Source organism: Cottoperca gobio, chromosome 19 (genome assembly GCF_900634415.1).
Source record: "Cottoperca gobio chromosome 19, fCotGob3.1, whole genome shotgun sequence".
NCBI classification, from domain to species: domain Eukaryota; kingdom Metazoa; phylum Chordata; class Actinopteri; order Perciformes; family Bovichtidae; genus Cottoperca; species Cottoperca gobio.
Window position 1 is genome coordinate 19216097 of NC_041373.1, and position 22520 is coordinate 19238616.

Genomic DNA, 22520 nt, shown 5'->3' on the forward strand with positions numbered 1-22520 from the left:
ATGTCATGAACAAGACTTTCCACCAAGTTCCATTTAAAAGCAGCAAAGCTAACTGTACAGGCTAACGTAGGCAGTGCTCAAATCACAGGTGAAAGTAAATCCTGCTGGTTAAGAGCCTGTGAAGATTTGACTATTACTGCTTAATTGTCTTAAATAAATAAATAAATAACCAAGAATATAGCAGTTTCTTTTGCAATAATGATGTTTGCTTAAGATTTAATATACATGATTCATATTCCGTATAAAAGAAAAAACATTAGAGCCTTGTTGAGTGCACTTTCAAAACTTTGCAATTAATGAGAGTACATCATTAAGCCTGGTGGACCATTCCCCTGCACATGTGGGTGTTCTCACAAACACTGTGAGTCACTTTGAGTTATGCAACAGGAACTCAACAGGGAACAAGGTATGCTGCACAGTAATGTTTGTTTTCACCTTGTGATTCAGAACTCTTTTAAGTTATCAAGACAGGATGTGATATGTCTCATGTAGGATTATGTAAAAGCATTCGTTCCCCTTTCTCCCGTTTTCTTTTCTCTTGTTTCTTAATCCTTGGATTTATCTAAGACTCATTGTTTTAGCTTTAGTTTGCTGTAAGTACTATACGTAAGTTAGATTAGTTGACTGGCGCAGACAGGAAGCAGTTCAAAGTTCAAAAGTTAAAGCTGATTAAAACACTAATGTACAATACAGTATGTTCCTTTCCTGCAATGACAACTGCCCTATTCACATGGAACTATAATGACCTGGAGACAGTTTGTACTTTAGCAATTCACCGCCCAACTTCCAGGTTTCATTCTGCAAAGTATAAACACTCAAATATGCCGACAAAATCCCAAAGATTATCTCTGGATATGTTCAGTGACACAACATGGCAGTAGCCAAACATGTAGACACAAGAAAGCAGCAAGGACTGAAATCTTATTTGATTATAACTTTAAAGTAATACTCAACAATCAGCGGTATCAGGCTTTAAAGATGTCTCAGGGAAGTGTGTAGCTTCCTCTTTAACACTGGATCCCCGTTTGGATTCATTTCAGTTCTCATTAAATCCAACAGTGACAAAAAAGTACCCAAATATCCTGCAAATTGCCTCAACCACTTCTGTAGCATGATTCATCAGTGTGCTCAGTGTGTTCCAACTCACAACACAATAATAATAATAATGCTATCAGGCAAACTCATCTTTAACTTTGTTTATTGGGCATTTTGCCTCTTTTTGTTAAATTAATTACTCTTAATCTTTAAATACGAGTGTAGGGAGGAGAGCGAGTCTGCACAACTGCACGAAAGCACACAAAACAAAGGTGTTGGATCATTTACACGATATTATCGTATTATTAACATGATATCAATACTATTTTTTAAATGTCACAGTTGTTGTCAATACCCGTATTTTGCAACCTAATATGTTGCATGTCAACAAGAAGCAAGTGCAATAAGCAAACAATAGATTTATGCAGAAATCATGCAGCAAGACGAGAAGAGACCCAGAAACAGCCGTAACTGTGACATGAAGTGAAATTCAGAATGCATGTTGCTCTTTGTGCTGCTGTCTGATCACACTGTGTGATTGTGCTGCGCTCTGTGTGTTGTTCCCACACTGTGTGATTGTGCTGCGCTCTGTGTGTTGTTCCCACACTGTGTGATTGTGCTGCGCTCTGTGTGTTGTTCCCACACTGTGTGATTGTGCTGCGCTCTGTGTTGTTCCCACACTGTGTGATTGTGCTGCGCTCTGTGTGTTGTTCCCACACTGTGTGATTGTGCTGCGCTCTGTGTTGTTCCCACACTGTGCACGAGCACAATGGCAGCTCTGCACGGCTCCATCTCCCTGCAGAAATATGGACGTCTGCAACGTCTCCGACACACATATTCACCAAACCTCTGCTGATGGAGGTGCGTACCGTACATACATTTCAGCAGACATGTGTTTACAAACTAGTTTCCCTCGAGGGGGGGGGGGGCAGCATTGTTGTTGCATATCAAACAGTTTGTATTTGCATAATCGGAACTAAGTGTTTGTTTGTGAATTTCACAGTGTGTCTCGAGTTTAAGTATTTTGTATTTTGTAATGTGTGCTCAATGAAGAAAGGAGGGAGAGGCGAGCTGTAGTGAAGTCACTGCAAGGCTGGAAAACATGCAAACGTAATTAAGTGAGAGTCTAAGTCACTAAGACTACAAATGCAAATGATAGGAAGGGAAAAGGATATTTCGCCTTCCGCTCTGCGCTCGCTGTGACTCACTGTCTCAGACTGACAGACAAAATGAAAGGCTACTTTGCGACCAGCCTCCGTCACGGCAGCCGAGGCCTCTCGTCGACAGACTCATAAAATTACTATGATTCAATTACAAATCCTTCGCTGGGCGGACTGCAGAGAGGCTCCCGCAGAGAGGTGCCGTGTGTTTCCTGACGACAGGGTTGGAAAAGAAGAGGAAGTTGAATCCTCCTCTGCTCACATTGTGTCACCTTTATTATAATCAGTTAACTGTGGTAAACTTCTAGACTTCCTTAAGCTGGTGCACTACAGCGCTGCAAACTCTATTTATAATTCATTTACAGTCGTGCTTTATTTATATATGCAGACGACTGCTACATTTACTTTCTGCTCGTGATCGATGGAAATGTCCATTTCGACTGACGCACGTTTGTCCTTCGTGTTAATGATCCCACTCTCTTGTCATTTCCCATCAATCTGCTGCTACTTACACGCGGCGGCGACATCGATCAACGGTGACAGAGCAAGTCTGTGTTTACATACAGCGCTCAATCGCAGCTCGCCTCATTTACAAGGAGGATGGAGGAGAGCTGAGGGAGGGGAAGATGGAAAGAGGTTAGGATGGGGGGGAGGAAGCTTTAAGGGAGAGAAGTGAATATATAAGAATTAGCTCGGGGGGGTTTATAACGAGAGGAAACAAAGACAGATGATGGCGAGGTAAAGCAAACTAAACTCTCAAACAGGAACTTTGCTTGTTCCACAGATTTGAGTCTCTTTGTTGCTGCTTTTGATATCGTTTTAATTAATTGATGTTTTGTTGTCTTTATTGTCCCGTTGATGCTGTTGCCATGCACCTGTCCCTGTCACTTCCATGTGTAGTTGCTCTTTGCTTCCAGCTTTATGGGAGGAGGTTTCGGTTTAACTGATTAAAAACAAATACATAAAACTGTCAGAGCAGGTATCAGCCCGACGAAGCTCTCTGTTTGTTTACCTGCCGACAGAACGGAGGACGAGCGTCCGGCACGTGCACCAAAACAACAACATCCGTTACCACACAATACAATGTTGGTTTGCGTGACGCCCCAGCTTCTGCCTGGATTACAAGAAACCCCTGAAACATGTACACTATCAGCTCATGTTGACTGTAAGGCACTCGTCTGTACGGATCAATGTGTTCTTTGTGTTAACACAGATCCGTGGGCGAGTTGTGCCGTTCCAAATAGTGATGAGTTTTCAGATTGCACATCATCATCCGTGCTAATTCAGTGGAGCTGACGACAGCAGCGGTTTGTAGAGACGTAAACAAGAGGAGGATCTCCAGTGTTTCACGGATAACTTTGCAAATGGATATCCTGTCCTGCGTTCTTTGACTCCTCACTGTTGAGATGCATCGCAGGAGTCTGACGCTGTACGATGATCTGCTGACAGGCACCAGATGGGAAGGAGACGTAGTAATAAGATGTAGCTCACATCAGATCAGTTGTCATAACTGGTTGCAGATGGAAGGACGGATGGATGATTGAATGGATGCATGAAGGTAGTAAATTGGGGGATGGATGAAAAAGAAGATAATTGATTTTGGATGCTAAATATGGCTCGTGACTGATTCCCTTACACAGCTGTGCAGGAAGTGGAAACCTAGTTATATTATTCAGGGGGGTGAAGATGCACTGGGGGCGGAAATAAAGTCATGGTCAGAGTCGAACCTCAGAGTCAAAGAATCACAATTTCATTTAGTATATTAGACTAAAGCACAGAGGAAGAGAGAGAGGAAGGATTCATAATGTTACACCTGGTTTGACTTTTTAACAAGTTTATTTCAATCGCTTCAGAATAATGAAAGCGTTCATGTTCTGCTTTCGTTTGTTGATCAGCCTGCAGCAGGAACTGCTTGCATCCATCTTTCTTCCAAAGAGAATGATTTGTAGAAAGACTAAATCCTCCTCTTTGCATCCTTCATTGCTGTTTTTGCAGGGCTGAAAGTAAACATTGTGACCTCTGACCTCTGACCTCTCTGTACGTGTGGTTCAGGCGTGATCGTGAGTGTGAGAGCTCGAGAAGAAGATCAATACAAATATATATTTAAACACGTGATCTGAATCACTCTTACATGTGTATTTGTCCGAAAACAATAAAGGTGAGCATCACATTTGTTAGGTGCCTGCGCACACACACACACACACACACACACACACACACACACACACACACACACACACACACACACTCAGTTCCATACAGTGTCTGTTCAGTTTGCAGGACACACAAATGCTTCCATTTACACATACAGTTAAACATTCACAGCTGTGTTTACTTTTCCGTGGATTTCACAGGAAGACCAAGTGTGTTGTGTTTTCATACACACAATCAAACACACACACACACACACACACACACACACACACACACACACACACACACACACACACAGAGGACCATCACAGAATGTAATTGCACACACTGTTGGTATATTATTGAAACAGACAAAGGACTAAACAGCAGAGGGAAATAAAGACGTCTCTCATGAACACGTTTCTCTGCACACTGTTGTCGAGCTGCTGTTGTGAGTAAACATCTGTTACACAACTTAACTTGATTCTGCATTCAGATACAGTTACCGACTCCTCCTGGGGGTTAACTATGATGGACCCGCCTGTTTCGTTGTACTGGACTGGAGCACAAATCCTGACTAATGCATCCTGGGACATGTGAGGAGGAAAGAGTAACATTTAGTTTAGTTCCCGAACAACACACAACAACACACAACAACACACACAACAACACACAACAACACACAACAACACACAACAACACACGGTGGCTGCAGGAGCTCTGTTCATCAGGATGTCCAACTGTGTTACGTTCAGTAATGATCTCTTTACGGAGAAGTTTCCTTCTTAGTGTTTGTTTGCCACAGGAGATGTAATCCAGTGTTATGTTCTTTATCTATCATGTGCACAACAATTACATAGAAGCAGTCGATGCAATGAAAACACACACGTGCATAAACAAGACCTAATACGAGTGCACACATAATAATAATAATAATAATAATAATAACAATAACAATAAATATAATAACAATAATAATTATAATAATAATAACAATAATAACAATAATAATAATAATAATAAGGTTTATTTGTAGAGCACCTTTCATACAAGAACTACAGCCCAAAGTGCTTCACAGCAGAAACATCAAACTTAGTAGAAGATGAGACAGAGCATTTACAGCACAATAATCACAGTGTTGATGTAAATGAGTGTGAAGTCAATTAAAATAATATAAATAACAGAATTAAAATAGTATAAATAACACTGGAGATCATGCCTAGTATCTGTATCTGTGCCGTACTTAACGACCTCCTGAAACCACGTTCATCACCATTCTTGTAGATGTTTGAAAGGATCAGAGCCACATGTTGAAAGCATGAGATCCACAATGGGCCCCTGTGGCCCTTCAGCTGGTTTACTCCCTTTGCTACACATTCTTCAGAGTCTTCCCGTTTCATAAACAAACCCCACTTTGTTAAGTTTGATGAAATCTATCGGTTAAAGACAGTTTTTCTCCAACAATATTCTTTAATCTTTCACTTTTCCACTAATTGTGTAAAGAACATGAAACACATTTATCAGAGGAGCTTACTCTTGTAGGATGCAAAGCGGGTGCAAAAGATTCATGAATGATCAAACTCTTTCTGTCGTTATTAGGCCAGTCGGTCCTCACAGTGTAGAGCAGGGGTGGGGAACCTCCGGCCTCCGCCCGTTCACTAGTCAAAAGAAGCAACTGACTGTTTTTCCTGGCCAAGGTCAGGGTCCTTGAACACAACACATATTTGACTCAAACCTCTTGATCAATCCTAAGCCTAAACTAAACTATAACTCTTTTGAAAGCCTTGTTCTCAAACCCAACATGGAAAACAATAAAGCCAGTTTTATTTGTTACTGTGTACCGCCCTCCTGGTCCGTATTCTGAATTTCTATCTGAATTCTCAGAATTTTTATCAAGTTTAGTCCTTAAAACAGATAAAGTAATTATTGTAGGTGACTTTAATATTCATGTGGATGTTGATAGTGACAGCCTTAATAATGCATTTATCTCAATATTAGATTCACTGGGTTCAGTCAGAATGTACATGAACCAACTCACTGTTTAAACTCTGGACCTTGTTCTGGGATATGGTGTTGAAATTGAAAGTTTATCAGTGTGTCCACATAATCCTCTTTTATCAGAACATTTTTTAATAACTTTTGACGTCCTGTTACTGGACTACAAGCCAGTAGGCAGAACATCCTACGCTCGATGTTTATCTGAAAGTGCTGTGACTAAATTTAAGGAAGTGATTCCATCAGCACTTAATTCAATACCAGAACTCAATATCAATATAACAGAGGACTCTAATGCTAACTTTAGTCCCTCACAAATTAATCATCTTGTTGATAGCGCTGCAGCCTCACTGCGAATAACACTCGACTCTGTCGCTCCTCTAAAGAAGAAGATCATAAAACAGAAAAAGAAAGCTCCATGGCTTAATTTACAAATCCGCAAACTAAAACAAAAGTCCAGAAATCTTGAAAGTAAATGGCGTTCCACTAAACTGGAAGAATCTCGTTTAGTCTGGTTAGATCATCTTAAAACGTATAAGAAGGCTCTCCGTAATGCAGAGCAGCTTATTACTCTTCATTAATAGAAGAACATAAGAACAACCCCAGGTTTCTGTTCAGCACTGAGGCTGACAGAGAGCCACAGCTCTACAGAGCCTTCTGTTCCTATATCTCTCAGTAGTGACGACTTCATGAGCTTCTTTAACCATAACATTATAATTATTAGAGACAAAATTAATCTCCTCCTGCCCTCAATCAGTAACGACTTAACTTCAACCTCCAGAACCTTAAAAACATCTGTAACTCCTGAAATATATCTAGACTGTTTTACTCCAATCAACCTTAACCAACTAACTTCAACAATCTCATCATCTAAGCCATCAACCTGTCTTTTAGACCCGATTCCAACTAAAGTGTTTAAAGAAGTTTTACCCTTAATTAACACTTCGTTATTAAATATGATCAACCTGTCTCTATTATCTGGCTACGTACCAAAATCCTTTAAAGTAGCTGTAATAAAACCACTTCTTAAAACGCCTAGTCTTGATCCAGAGGTTTTAGCCAACTATAGGCCGATATCTAACCTTCCCTTTCTCGCTAAGATCCTCGAGAAAGCAGTCGCAAAACAGTTGTGTGACTTTTTACATAATAATAGTTTATTTGAGGTTTTTCAATCTGGATTTAGAGTTCATCATAGCACAGAGACGGCACTGGTGAAAGTGACCAATGACCTTCTATTGGCATCAGACAAAGGACTTGTCTCTGTTCTTGTCTTGTTAGACTTCAGTGCTACTTTCCACACTGTTGATCAGGACATTCTACTACAGAGACTGGAACATTGTGTTGGCATAAAAGGAACCGCACTAAGCTGGTTCAAGTCCTATTTATCTGAGCGATCTCAATTTGTACGTGTTAACGATAAATCCTCCATGACAGCCAAAGTCAGTCTTGGAGTTCCGCAGGGTTCTGTACTTGGACCGATTCTATTCACCTTATATATGCTTCCTTTGGGCAATATTATAAGGAACCACTCTATAAACTTTCATTATGCGGATGATACCCAATTTTATCTATCAATTAAACCAGATGAAACCAATCAATTGGCTAAACTTCAAGCATGCCTTAAGGACATAAAAACTTGGATGTCTAGCAACTTCTTGATGTTAAACACAGACAAAACTGAAGTTATTATACTTGGCCCTAAACGCCTCCGAAACGCATTTTCTAATAACATAGAAGCTCTGGACGGCATTAACTTGGCCTCCAGCGCCACCGTAAGGAATCTTGATGTCATCTTTGATCAAGATCTGTCATTTAACTCCCACATAAAACAAATCTCAAGGACTGCCTTCTTTCATCTACGTAACATTGCAAAAATAAGACACATCCTGTCTCAAAATGATGCAGAAAAACTAGTCCATGCATTTGTTACTTCAAGGCTGGATTATTGCAACTCATTGTTATCAGGTTGTCCCAAAAAGTCGCTTAAGACTCTTCAGTTGATCCAAAATGCAGCGGCACGTGTATTGACAAGAACAAGGAAACGGGATCATGTTACTCCTGTATTAGCTGCTCAGGCTCCAGCATATCTTAAAGATCTCATAGTACCTTATAAACCAACTAGAGCACTGCGCTCCCAGACTGCAGGGTTACTTGTGGTTCCTAGAGTCTCTAAGAGTACAATGGGAGCCAGAGCCTTCAGCTATCAAGCTCCTCTCCAGTGGAACCAGCTTCCAGTTTGTGTTCGGGAGGCAGACACACTCTCCACATTTAAGAGTAGGCTAAAGACTTTCCTTTTTGATAAAGCTTATAGTTAGGGCTGACTCAGGTTTGCCCTGGATCAGCCCCTAGTTATGCTGCTATAGGCTTAGACTGCCGGGGGACACCTCCCTGCTCTCTTCTTTCTCTTCCTCTCTCCTCCCCTCCCTCTCTTCTTCTCCCTCTCTATCTGTATGCATTTATGTAAATGTATGTTACTAACTCATCATCCGGGGCATCATCCCCGGAGTTTCTGTGTCTCATGTGGCAGGTTGCCACTGATAAAGTTTACGTCAGGATCATGAATCGTGACAGCGCCTGCTGCCCTGGTCCTGCTGGACACCGGGAAGCCTTTTTGACATTTTCCTGGATTCATCCAAACTTTCTCTTTTCCAACACAACATAATTTCTGTCAAATGTTGTATTTGAACTATGTTGTTTATCCTGTACACAGGACATCTACTGCACGTCTGTCCGTCCTGGGAGAGGGATCCCTCCTCAGTCTCTCCCTGAGGTTTCTTCCATTTTTCCCCCTTTAATTATTGGGTTTCTTTTAGGAAGTTTTTCCTTGTGCGATGCGAGGGTCTAAGGACAGAGGGTCTAAGAACAGAGAGTCTAAGGACAGAGGGTGTAAGGACAGAGGGTCTAAGGACAGAGGGTCTAAGGACAGAGGGTCTAAGGACAGAGGGTGTCGTGACCTGTACAGTCTGTAAAGCACACTGAGACAAATGTATAATTTGTGATATTGGGCTATACAAATAAATTTGATTTGAATTTGATTCGAACACGACTGGAATGTGTCATCACGTGGTCACGTCATGTCAAACTTCAATATTAAACGAGTGATTGACATCAGTGAACGCAGCATGTGTAAACGTGTAAACAAGAGAAAGCTGGATGCAGAATGTCGCACTTTCCAGGAGAAATGGACGAACGATTATTTCTCTGTGGAAGTTAAAGGCCAGTGAGTCGAGTTTGTGCGGACGTACTTGCGATGGTGAAAAAGGCTCTCGAGCGTCATTACTGCACGAGACATGCCGAACTGCACGAGCTGAAAGGACGAGTGTTTGGATAAAGTTAACGCTCTTCGGTGGAGTTTGACCCAACAAGCAGCTCTCTGCAGAGCGTAACATACAAACATGGAGAGATGGAGAGGTAGACCCCCACACCAAGAACAGACTGTTGCACCACTGCTGTGCAGTTATCACTGCCATGTGCAATACTCACTTTATTTATATCACTTGGTACTTATATTATGTTTTATTCTATTTAATTATTGTGTACTGCCTTTTTACTTCATGTGTTCTTCTGCTGTGACGAGATAAATTTCCCCGTTGTGAGACTAATAAAGGATTTCTGATAAAACAGAAGATACAGGATAAAAAAGTTGCTTTTTTGCATTTAGCATAAAAGAAAAGTGAAATGAATGGGCTGCGTCTTAAAAAACATTGCAGAGGTTATGAGTTCAATAATTAGTATGGCCCTCGATAGGAAAAAGGTCCCCCCCCCCCTGGTGTAGAACAACATAAACCCACATTACACATGAACACATAGCCAGAATGCGACACACACACAGTGCACGAGGTGTTCAGCACAGGTAAACACTGCAGATCGAAGCCGCAGCTCTCCTCAGTCAGACGCAGGGAGAGAACAGTGGAGGCTCTCTGTCGCTCGGGAAGCATTAAATCATTAGGCGGATACAAATAATATTATTATGGTTATTCAAAACCACAAAAGGCTCAAGGACATGTGAGGAAAAGAAAGGTCAGTGGTAACAAGTCACAGTGTGCATACAGTGCACATGCACACCCTTCACAAACAACACTATTAGCATGATTTGAATGTTGGAATACTTTTAATATACTGTATCAAACACATGAGGAAGGGTAGAGTATTTTGTACCGTTAAGAACTCATGGTGCAATGGATCATATGGTATGTGTTAGGATTCAGTCATCAATGTTTTCAAAGTAACAACGGCTCATTGGGAAAAACCCTCAACTGTTCATGGGGACTTCTGCGTCTTTCAGCTCATTGTTTTGGTTTTTAATCCAAACCACATACCTTTCCTGAATCTTCACGAAGGCGTTGTGTTGCCTCACAGGTGTTGCACTGCAGAGGTTACTCGTGTTGCTGGACATTAGCAGGAAACACACGGACATTTTCTGTAAAATATAATCTTCTGTTATTCCTTTCAAACTAATGTTGCAATAGCACAAATATAAGATTAGATCTGTGAGTCAAACGAGCCTCTGATCAGCGTCTCTCACGAAACAACCGACAGACTGAGGGATTATACGAATGTCACATTTGCATTGAATTGTCAGTTGTTTCTTCTGTTCGGGAGAATATTGTTTGTGTTGTTTAAGGACATTATGCAGCAGGAGAAAGTGATGAGACAGAAGAAAGGAAGACGGAGGAGCGAGACTTAATTACAGTCTTAATCTTTACCTGCTGGCTGGATGTCATGCTCGTTTGATTTCACATGATAACGTTCTCGCTTCCGACAGCTCGCAGGCTGATGAGCGGACAGCAGACTGGATCAGGAGCCGCCAGGCTTCATGTGCTGCCTCTATGTCTCCCACCACATGGGGCATCTTTACTTAACTAATCGACTGTAAACAGGGGGGGGGTCGGAGGAGGAGAGGAGGACAAGAGGAAAGAACGATGGAAGGAGAGGAACAACACGACGATAATATAGGAGATGAGAAAAAAAAGCACCAAGATATTAAAAATAGAAGAGGAGAGGAGGACTTGAGCAAAAATAGAAATTGAAGGACAAATGTAAACAGCAAGAGAAGAGAACAGAGCAGAGTGCTGACCATGAGGTGGGGGGAGCACTGAGGAAGACAAGGAACAGAGACATGTATGAGAAGAGGAGACACAAGAGAAAGAAAGACATGTGGGGACGTTAGGGGAGGAGGGAGAACAAGGTAAGAGACGAGGAAGAGGAGGAGAAATAAGGTAAGAGACAAGGAAGAATAAGGTAAGAGACGAGGAAGAGGAGGAGAAATAAGGTAAGAGACGAGGAAGAGGAGGAAGAATAAGGTAAGAGACGAGTAAGAGGAGGAAGAATAAGGTAAGAGACGAGGAAGAGGAGGAAGAATAAGGTAAGAGACGAGGAAGAGGAGGAAGAATAAGGAAAGAGACGAGGAAGAGGAGGAAGAATAAGGTAAGAGACGAGGAAGAGGAGAAGAAATAAGGAAAGAGACGAGGAAGAGGAGGAAGAATAAGGTAAGAGACGAGGAAGAGGAGAGAAAAGAGAAAGGATGTCGAGAAGTCAGAGATGAGATTTTATTATTTGATTTAATTTCGGTCGAAATATATTTAGATTTTCAGAAAATAATATTTGTGTGTTTTATAACTGATCATAAATAAAAATGTTTTCTGCAGTGATGACAAACATTACAGATGTAAACAATTAAAACAACGCGAGTTATTATATTATACATATATATATATATATATATATATATATATATATATATATATATATATATATATATATTATATGAGATTAGTGAGATTAGGATTCATGAATACAACGTCATTGATCTCTCGTGTTGACACCTGTCAATCAATAATGTTAACCTTTAGTTTACATCTAGTTTAATCTGCATGTTCTCATGTGCTGGGACTTTCCTCACACACACCAGCCCGCAGATATCACTGTAGAGCAACATGTGTTCATATTCATCTCTTACAAAGGAGAAAACAAATCCTACATGTTATGTATGAAGCAAAACAGCTGCTAAAGTTTAACAATGAGTTTAACTGGTGACAATATGAGCTGCACGGGTGAGAGACGCTCCCAAACTACATTTCCCAGGGTGCACTGAGCGGGGTTAGAGGTTATCAAGACTCCATAGCAGATGCGCCTCTTCTTTCACTGAAAACAAGAACTTTGCACTGAATATTGTGCAATATTTGAGCTCTTTGTCACACACAGATGAAGGCTGGTGCTCTGCCAGTGTTCACGCAGTGTGTATGAGCGACACGGCCGCACATCGCGACGATAATCCGGCTGAACGTCCGGACTCAGTGCCGCTGGACTGCTGCGGAGGACTCAACAACGTGGATTATTCCAAGGTAATCTGAACACGGTTGAATAGGAAGCTGTCCTGCATGTCTGCTTCACACGAGTCCGTGAAGCAGCGACTGGCTGCTTCACTCGTGACAGCTAGAAAACAGGCGGAACATTTTTCAAAATAAAATAAAAGCATGATTTTCTGCAAACTCACAGTTAACAAATGTTGACTCCATGCAACGCAATCAGAGTCTGTGAATGCAATGCAACGTCAACAAAAGGCAATATAAAAGTAGCCTTTTGCAAGAAATTAATTACAGAAATATATGTTTAAACTCTTACTTTGAAAATAGTACCATTGGTTTTGTAACCTGCTGCATAAAGCAAAAAAATAAAAACAAAGTACCATGTTTGCTACCTATTTTTCCATCCTTTGTGTACTTTCTATTTTTTTTTATTGTCATTTAATTCAACAATACATCTGGGGATGGCCCTGCAGCACTTCACATTGAAATGTCCCTGTTTCACTCAATTACTTGCAAGCTAACTTAATCAAGGTCAGAACACTCAATAAACTCAACAGGTTAACCCTGACCTGTATTCTGTGTCAGCCTGTATCACTGGCAACAGATCTGAGATCAGTAACCCTCCACAGAGCAACAGAAGCAGCTTGTGTAATAGACACAAACAACTTCAGTAAATCAGTCCATGATTTTAAAAGGATGATTTGGATGTGGGGTTGTATGAGGTACTCATCCATTGTGAGTACTGTGAGGATTATGACCCAGAAGCTCAGTGAGGTACTGCTGTGGACGGTGCTGTTGTATGTCAGTCAGCTAAAGAAATCAATATCAGTTTAAAGTTTGCCGGTGCACAGCAGTAACTTTGCTAAACTGGGGGCCTGCCGACCTCCATGTACCGGACCCTTATTCAGGGAATGTGCACGGTCAAAGTGTAAACTCATCTGAAATGCTGTATATTCCTTGTGGCGGCAACATTGTGACATAAAACACCCAAAGCAAACCGAGTTCAGAGACCTCAAAGACCCACTTTGTTGCTCTTCCTCTCTTGTGTCAGCAGGCATAAGCTGGAGAAACACACACAGCTCTCCAGTGTGTGATACATAAGAACATCAGTCTGTGCTGCTCCACCTCACATCAGTCCTTAAGAGTAAATTTGTACGCCGATGGGCCATGGTTCATGGTTCATTTTTTATAAAAGTCTGTTTTTTTCCCTTCATTCACAATGAAAATGTTGTTTGAAAGCCTTTGATTTGCGAAGCAGAGCCAGAGCAGATGGATAACGCAGTAATTGGATAGTTACGACCAAAACAAGTTGGTCAAATTAGATTAAATTTGATTTAATTTTAGACCAAAAACAACCATCTGTGAGTAGCGCTGTTGAGCTATAACTTACCGCAGTACCTCTGCGGACCCCCTGGGGGTCGCGGTACCCTTGTTGAAGACCCCTGGTCTACATGGTTTTGCACCGTTCCACTCTTCTTCTTCTGTAATGGTTTAATAATAACTGAATGGAGAATTAGCGCTTCATCATGATGCGTTCAAATGCTGTTGTTCACATGCCAGTAGTGGACGGGGAACATGAATTAACTCCATGATAAATATATGTAAAGCCAGGTTAATGTTTCCACCCCGATGCAGACCTCTGATAATGTTTAACAGCGTTTTATAAGCAGGTGTTACAGGCCACACTTTTATAAGCATCCATCTTTGAATGAAACATATTTATGTTTTTAAGTTCGCTGTTTCTTTCAGATGGACTTGACGCTGATGGAAGAAATCCTGAAACACATCAACTTCCGTGACTCCAGCTTTCATATCGCTGTGATCGCCATCATTTTCAACCCGTTGTTCTGGAACGTGGTAAGAGATACTGCAGATGTTGTAGCCACTAAATATTCTTGGATACCCAACAATGTGAACATCGAGACCTGGAAATCATGTTTGTTTTTGGCAGCAAAGCTCCTGCTGCTGTGGTGAAGCAGCGGCACAGATCACAACAAGCTGATCAGTGAATCACTGTTTGTGTTCAGTCACTCAAGACATTTTGTAAATCCCCCGCAGTGGTGCTTTTGGCTTAACCAGGTGCACACTGGTGGGAAGCCGGTGAGGGATCGTGCAATAATAACTCCCACTGGTTTGTTGGGGCACCCGGTGGACAGGAAGGTTCAGGGGGAACGTTTCATACATTTGAAAGCTCCAGATAATACTCCTAAAAGATGGTTAATGGATCTTACAAGCTAGAGCTTTGTATGTGTCCGCAGAGAGGAGGCTGATCCCTCAAATCAAGTGTCCCTGAGCCTGATAAACCCTCCGTCTCTCTCAGGGTTTTAGATAGTTATACACCACATATCTTATCTTAATTGTTTAGGGTCATGATTAGGCAATCAAGACCGATTGTGGTTAATATCTAATAGACTGTATATTACGTAATATTGCGCCTTTGTTATCAGGACGTGATTAATGTTCTCAGAGATGCTCAAGATGCACATCAACACTTCCTTACACAACACGCTCTGATTATGTTTGGAGCTTTACATGATACTGCAATTAACTTAAAGTAGTCATATCAGACTTCCTATTATCCTCACCTGCGCTCTTTATGTGGCACTTACTTTAATTGTCAAACATGGTAAAAGTGCATCACATTGTAGTTAAGAGTGGACGGATTCAAAATGTCTAAGCACTGGTATACTGCAGTTGAATAATTCTTTATGTTCCTTCAGTCTTCTTTTACTCAGTTATGGCGTTAACTACATGTTGTAAAGACCTCGTCTTCCACATGTGATCAAACTGCGATGCTATAAGGTCATTTTGCTAAGATTGGTGTATTTCAGTCCCTGCTTCTAAAATGAGTTTCCCTGCTTCAGTAGGTGCATGTGTTTCTACATCAAGACTTAATGGGGACTGATGTGACCATTAGCTCGTCACATGTGCAGCGCCTCATACATCTCCTCACAAAAGAGAAGCCAATTATTTGCATTAAGTCGCTGAGGTGTTCGCTCCGCACATGATCAGGGGATAAAAGATCTTTTCATCCTTTCTATTTGAGGTACAATGTTGTATTCCTGCAGTGTTAGGGATGGTGGGAAAAAATGATGTTGTGTTCAAAACTATTAATATTTCTGATCACGTGTCTTTCACATGTGGCGGCTCTGACAACGGCTGAAGGGATTATGAGAAGAAATATATTTCATAAAGGCGCTAACATGCAACAGTGGAATTAATATATATTGTAAGTCATAACTTTGTATTCATGGCAAATTACACACATTAGAAACTTTCCTCTTTCCTCTCAAACTTTCTGACGCAAATCAGAAACGTCCGATGTTCTCAGGAAGATGAGGACGATGCAAACATGCACATCTTTGCTCAGAGGGCATCGACGCCGGGCTCTCGATAACAGGATGTGAGAACTAACTGTAACTAGAAGATAGACGTCTGCTGACCTTCAAATAAGTCAAGTTTAAAACCAATGAAAAGGGTTTTAGAGGATTTGACATGATGTCTTGTCTTCCTTATCTGTTTTTGAGCGTGAAGTTGGGCAGTTGCTCGGGGTTACTTAGAAAAGGCTGCTCAACTAATTTAAAATAAATTACAATTAATTTGAAAAAATGATGTTTGTGTGTGAAAAGAAGTTAGTTCGAAATGATTCAGCACAAAACTGTTTGATAAAAGTTATGGACAGTAACAGACCTTTACTTCCTGTAGCATCCAGTATACGTTGTATACGCCCGACAGCTGAGGCGATAACCAACAGTCTGCATTTACAGAAGTCTGGAGCAGCGGCCCATGAAGCTGTGAGTGTGTGAGCAGATTAGACCGTGTGCACACATAGCGTCAAGTGATGCGAGGCTCCATCTCTCGGGGCAATAACGTCCGAATGAGTCATCTCATCTGAGAAGGGACGTGATGTAGTGAAGTGGAGGGAAAGGAGAAAGTGAGGTGTTTCATTTAATCAGGAGTGCTTATAGAAATATAGAAATATAGAAATATAGAAATATAGAAATATATATATATAGAGAGGAGAGGAATGCTAAGATGAAATACAAAAACTACCTCCAAAGCCAAAGAGAGTATAAAAAGGGAACAAAGGGGAAACAAGACAACATGATGTCAATGGGACCTCCAGTGTATTTCTGATTTTATTTTTAGATTTTATTCTGAATCTAAAGAAAGTCGACACCTACGCTTAGATTTCTGCTCTGAAGTTTATACAGTAAAATACTTTTGAGGGTAAAATAGTAAGGCTCCTCTGCAGACTTACATATAAGACCATGTTGATAAAGCAGAATGAAGATGTATGCATACAGCAGAATGAAGATATATGCATACAGCAGAATGAAGATATATGCATACAGCAGAATGAAGATATATGCATACAGCAGAATGAAGATATATGCATACAGCAGAATGAAGATATATGCATAAAGCAGAATGAAGATATATGCATACAGCAGAATGAAGATACATGCATACAGCAGAATGAAGATATATGCATAAAGCAGAATGAAGATATATGCATACAGCAGAATGAAGATATATGCATACAGCAGAATGAAGATATATGCATACAGCAGAATAAAGATATATGCATACAGCAGAATGAAGATATATGCATAAAGCAGAATGAAGATATATGCAAACAGCAGAATGAAGATACATGCATACAGCAGAATGAAGATATATGCATACAGCAGAATGAAGATATATGCATACAGCAGAATGAAGATATATGCATACAGCAGAATGAAGATATATGCATAAAGCAGAATGAAGATATATGCATACAGCAGAATGAAGATATATGCATACAGCAGAATGAAGATATATGCATAAAGCAGAATGAAGATATATGCATACAGCAGAATGAAGATATATGCATAAAGCAGAATGAAGATATATGCATACAGCAGAATGAAGATATATGCATGCAATATATGCATACAGCAGAATGAAGATATATGCATACAGCAGAATGAAGATATATGCATACAGCAGAATGAAGATATATGCATACAGCAGAATGAAGATATATGCATACAGCAGAATGAAGATATATGCATACAGCAGAATGAAGATATATGCATAAAGCAGAATAAAGATATATGCATACAGCAGAATGAAGATATATGCATACAGCAGAATGAAGATATATGCATACAGCAGAATGAAGATATATGCATACAGCAGAATGAAGATATATGCATACAGCAGAATGAAGATATATGCATACAGCAGAATGAAGATATATGCATACAGCAGAATGAAGATATATGCATACAGCAGAATGAAGATATATGAATAAAGCAGAATGAAGATATATGAATAAAGCAGAATGAAGATATATGCATACAGCAGAATGAAGATATATGCATACAGCAGAATGTATTTTTGTATTTTGTATGAAACCCTTCAGTTTGCACGCTGCCGGTGCAACAATCAGCATTCAGTCGGATAATTTTTATTGTCTGACTCACGAGAAGCCTTTTATCCACCAGTAAACACACAGAAAAAGAAAACAGGAAGAATAAACAGAAGAAGAAGACGAAAGCATGTGGATGAGAGTCACAGTGAATGGGAGATGGATGGAGACGCAGTACCTGGCTAAATGAGAGGAGACCATCCCTTATTTAATAAAAGGAGAGTCGGGCAAAATTTCCCTTATTTTGAAGTGTGTGTGTGTGTGTGTGTGTGTGTGTGTGTGTGTGTGCGCGCAGACCTCCGCCAAGGCCGATGGTGCTTTCAGGTGCTCCTCGGATATTCCTACTTCCCACGAAGTCGTTCTTCCAACATCCGCTTCCACATCTGCGTTTATTAATCCTGAAGCCTGAAAGTATTTCAGCCGAGTTTTGTTTCGTGACATTATGAGGATGATGTAACAGCTTCGACCTTCTGCCTCCGCCTGGAGGAGGAGCGGACGCAGTCATAGCAGAGGGCAGAAGCTCAGTGGACTTTAAGGGCAGATTCAAACGATGTTCATCGGAGAGCAAGATGACATACTTAGTGTATCAAATACAATGAAATCAACTTTCAGATTCATTGTTTCTATCTGCTTATTCAATGGTAGTAATGACATACAGCGAATGAGCCACTCAGAGTAATTGGATGTTATGGAAATCTAATAGATAATCAGAAATCTACTGTGCAATGTTGACATAATGTCAAGAAGAAAAGCTCATGAAAAGCTCATGAAGTGTCCCAACATTGTAAGGGTTTATCTTTTGAAAAGCAGGAATTAAGTGCAGGCTTTTCAGTGTGCCAATTAAATTCTTATTGTTTGTGTACAAGTGAACCTTTTTGGCATGACGGTGGCAAAATGGGCAACATTTGATAAAAAAATATGAGTATACAGATCCAAAACATGTTATGCTTAATCCACTCGGGACCATGAATTCAGCCACTCATTTTCTGCATACCTTTTCGTGGACTAAGATGTGCGTGAGGGGGTGTTTTGACATGATTGAAGCAGTTGGATTGAAGGTGAGGGGGTCACAAACACACGAGGAATCATCCTCTGGGAACACTGCATGTCTATACCCAGCGTCACAGGTAGCCGGCCAGCAGCCCAACGAGGACCGTGTTGCCTTCTGTAGCGTTGTTCGTTTATTGGAGACGGGCTGTCGACGTTGAATCGAACCAGCAAGCTTCTTAGTTATCTTAAAGTATTATTTAAAGTGATAATGGTAGCATAAAAAACACACACACAGCTGCGGTCTTATCAGTTTCATTAGTCCACAGTCCACAATAAAGCGGTTAGCTGTCTTCCAACTCCACGGACAAGGTCCCTTTTTAACATTTCTCAAGGCTTTTCATTTCGTCTCCTTAGGGCGTCGTCCTCTCTCATTGGTTGGCTGGGAGCCAAGTCCCATTGGTCCTTTTTTGGTGCAGAGGCTCATCACATTGGCTGATGTCATCCCTAAATTCTTCTAATACCCACGTAGAAAAGGACATTCCTGTATGACTCACTCTAGGGAAACTTTTACCTGACTCGTGAATACATTCAGTCCTAAGTTAGCAACTAGCTACAAACGCATAATACTATTCAGTGGTACACTAATACATAACATAGGTGACTATTGCATATTTGAGGTAAACAAATACCTGTCAATACATTCAGAAGTTTATTATATCACACTTCCTTAAAACAATATGACTGCAGCAGCTCGCAATTAAAATTCTAATAGGATTTTTTGCAGGTATCATTTTTACCTCCATTGTGTTAGAATCCTAACATTTGCTAACTAGCGGTAAACGTACATCTGATGGGAAAATCTGTTTGGAAGGTGTTTGGTAACCAATTGAAACTGATTATCTGAGTATGGTGCATATTGAAACTGATCACCAAAGTCCTGTGGGAACATGAACGTTTGTACACATCAATCCATCCAATAGTTGTTCAGACATATCCCTCAAAACAATATTGTTAAAGTGTCTTGTCCCCCGATTTTGATGCATATTTATCTAAATTTAATGAGTTTTGTTGAAGGAGCGTGTGCTTCCAGTATCTGCTGCACTGAAGTTGACACAATGTCCACAAATCCCCAGATATTTAAATATTCAATGAGTGTTTTCTGAATTGAGGAGGTTTTAATCAGGGTGTCGCTGATGTGCATGTGATCTGTCTATGTTCTTGTTCTCTTTCCCTCGTTACTGCAGGATAGCACACACTCTCGCATTAATGCAGTGTGTGAGTTGTCCTCCATGAAACACACATGTACGGATCAACCACCAGCTGCCGATCGGCTGAGAGAATCACAGTCCAAGCTGGAGACATGGAGAGTCCTTTCACACCTGTGGTTTGGTTCCTTTGGAAAATAAATTATAAGTTGTAATATTAGTTCTGGTCCAGTTCGAGTCGACACAGACGTTTTACAAACGAACCTGAACATGAAGTTACACAGACCTTTTTATTAGTAGCTTAGCTTTTGAAATCATGCTAAAATCCCACATCTGCTTTTGGTTGGTTTGTTTTTACAACACAAAAACCTTGGAAGTGGAACCAGAACTTTTGGTTGTTTGCTCAGCTTTGATTGGCCGCTCGTACACAAGCCCAGTGTTGCCAATTTGACGACTTTCTCGCTAAATATAGCGACAATGAGGGTGTTTACACACGTTTTGTCTCTCCCACGAGGTTATTCCTCTTGCAGCGTCCATTACAATTACATGCAACTCGCTGAGTATGCAAATTAGGCGATGACGTCATTTAGCGACTTTTAAGACAGCCAATAGCTGCTCTCCTTACTGAGGAGTTGGCAACACTGCACCAGCCCAAACAAACCGTAGTACCCGTGAAACGGACCTGAGAACAGGTGAGTTATGAAAGCACCTTTCCACTGAGTTACCTAAACTCAACGTACTCCAAAGAACCTTTTCACACCTTGTATTAAATAAGTTGCACATTTCCGTGGTCGGTGAGTGCATTCTTGTCATGTGGATGAGGCTGTGTTAAGTTCAGGGTTATTTTAGCTGTACTTTCCTGCTTTTGCTGCTTAGATGTTCTCCCATTAAGGAACATCAGATGTTAATTCACGAGCCTGCATCTTGGGTTTAAGTGGGCTGATGGGGATGCAGGAGGAGCCACTACCTGTACTCTCCTCATCCCTGCCTTCTGCGATTCCCATGGCTTGGAGTAATTGTTTAATAAGAGCAGAAGTAGTCGGTCTGCAGAACACCTCACTATGTTTAGTCACCCAGTGGGTCATAATGTTGGATGATTGTTGGGAGTATATGTGCCTGTGTTTCAGTATGTACACATTCCTTTCAGGTTGTAATCTCATCTACTCTTCACGCAGGCGGAGAATACATCACTTTTAGAGGAAAACAACATTTGTGCGTTGTAGTTTCATTAGTCGTTTACGCTGTAATCACGTCCACAGCTCCCCACTCATCCTAATTAAAGTTTCTTGTTCACATGGATTTCGTTTTTTTTGTGTTGCAAGAAAGCAAAGTGTTTTACATAAAACATTAAAAGCATCGGGTGCTTAAAATGCAAACTTTAATAAATTAAAGAACAGAATCGAAATGTAAAACACGCTCAAATAGATTAAGAAATAAGACAAAAACATACAAAATACAAGCATACAAGTCACAGTGCAGTGTGAGGAATTAATTACTATTTGATTTAATAAAAGAAAAGTCTTTAGACTTGATTTCGAAGAAATGAGAGTTGCTGTTTGTTCAAGACAAGTTCCTTCTAAACCGCTCTTCATTATTCATCAATTGTTAACATGGCATGAATTCACACTCAGAAGTTTGCCTGTAAAAAGTAAAAACGTTGTGCGGGAGCAGCTCAGTAGTTTAAAGAGCACCTGTCAGAAAGCTCTTCAGTCTACGCCAGCTGCTCTGCTGAAGCTCCATCCCTGCGACACCTGTGCCACTGTGCTCAGAATAAACAAGAGGCGAGGATGACGTGTATACGTTACATCTTTGATGGGAAAATCCAGAAACTGAGTGCTAAACACAGCAGGGGACAGGAGACAAACTGCTGATGAACTATAGATCAAAGCAGTTGATCAGCACATGTCATTTACTGTAAACAAGTAATAAGTCAAGGACGACCTGATCTGAATAGGTTCGGTCCTTTTGATCTCTGCTATCTGAATCAGTAAACCCCCATCTTGGGTGAACAAAAGGAAGACTGACCTGGAAGCTCTTCATGACTTCCTGTCCTTTGAATGAAGTATAAATACGGAGGTGGGGACAGTTGCTTCTCCGAGCAACACAACAGAATTTACAACCTGTGTGTGAGTTTGATCATCCTTTGGATGTATAAACTCAGCTCCTTCTTGCAAGACTAGATTTATCCTTTGATTTGGATCCTGACATCGTGGTGTTATTAGGAATATTTTTCCAACAAGTTTTCATAAGCCAAACGTGACACATTTGCAGGAAA

The 22520-nt window shown here is 40.7% G+C and overlaps 1 protein-coding gene across 2 annotated transcripts in view; it reads left to right on the forward strand.

The window, feature by feature from the left end:
* The first annotated feature begins 12435 nt into the window (after positions 1-12435).
* The window catches only part of pemt (phosphatidylethanolamine N-methyltransferase), a 38741-nt gene continuing 28656 nt past the window's right edge, over positions 12436-22520 (forward strand). For both annotated transcript variants that reach the window (XR_003834159.1, XM_029456764.1), the window contains exons 1-2: positions 12436-12667; positions 14381-14488. Coding sequence is in view for 1 of the 2 variants with exons in the window: in XM_029456764.1 (XP_029312624.1) it covers positions 12566-12667; positions 14381-14488 (210 nt within the window). In the remaining variant the exon portion in view is untranslated. The remainder of the gene's footprint in view (positions 12668-14380; positions 14489-22520) is intronic.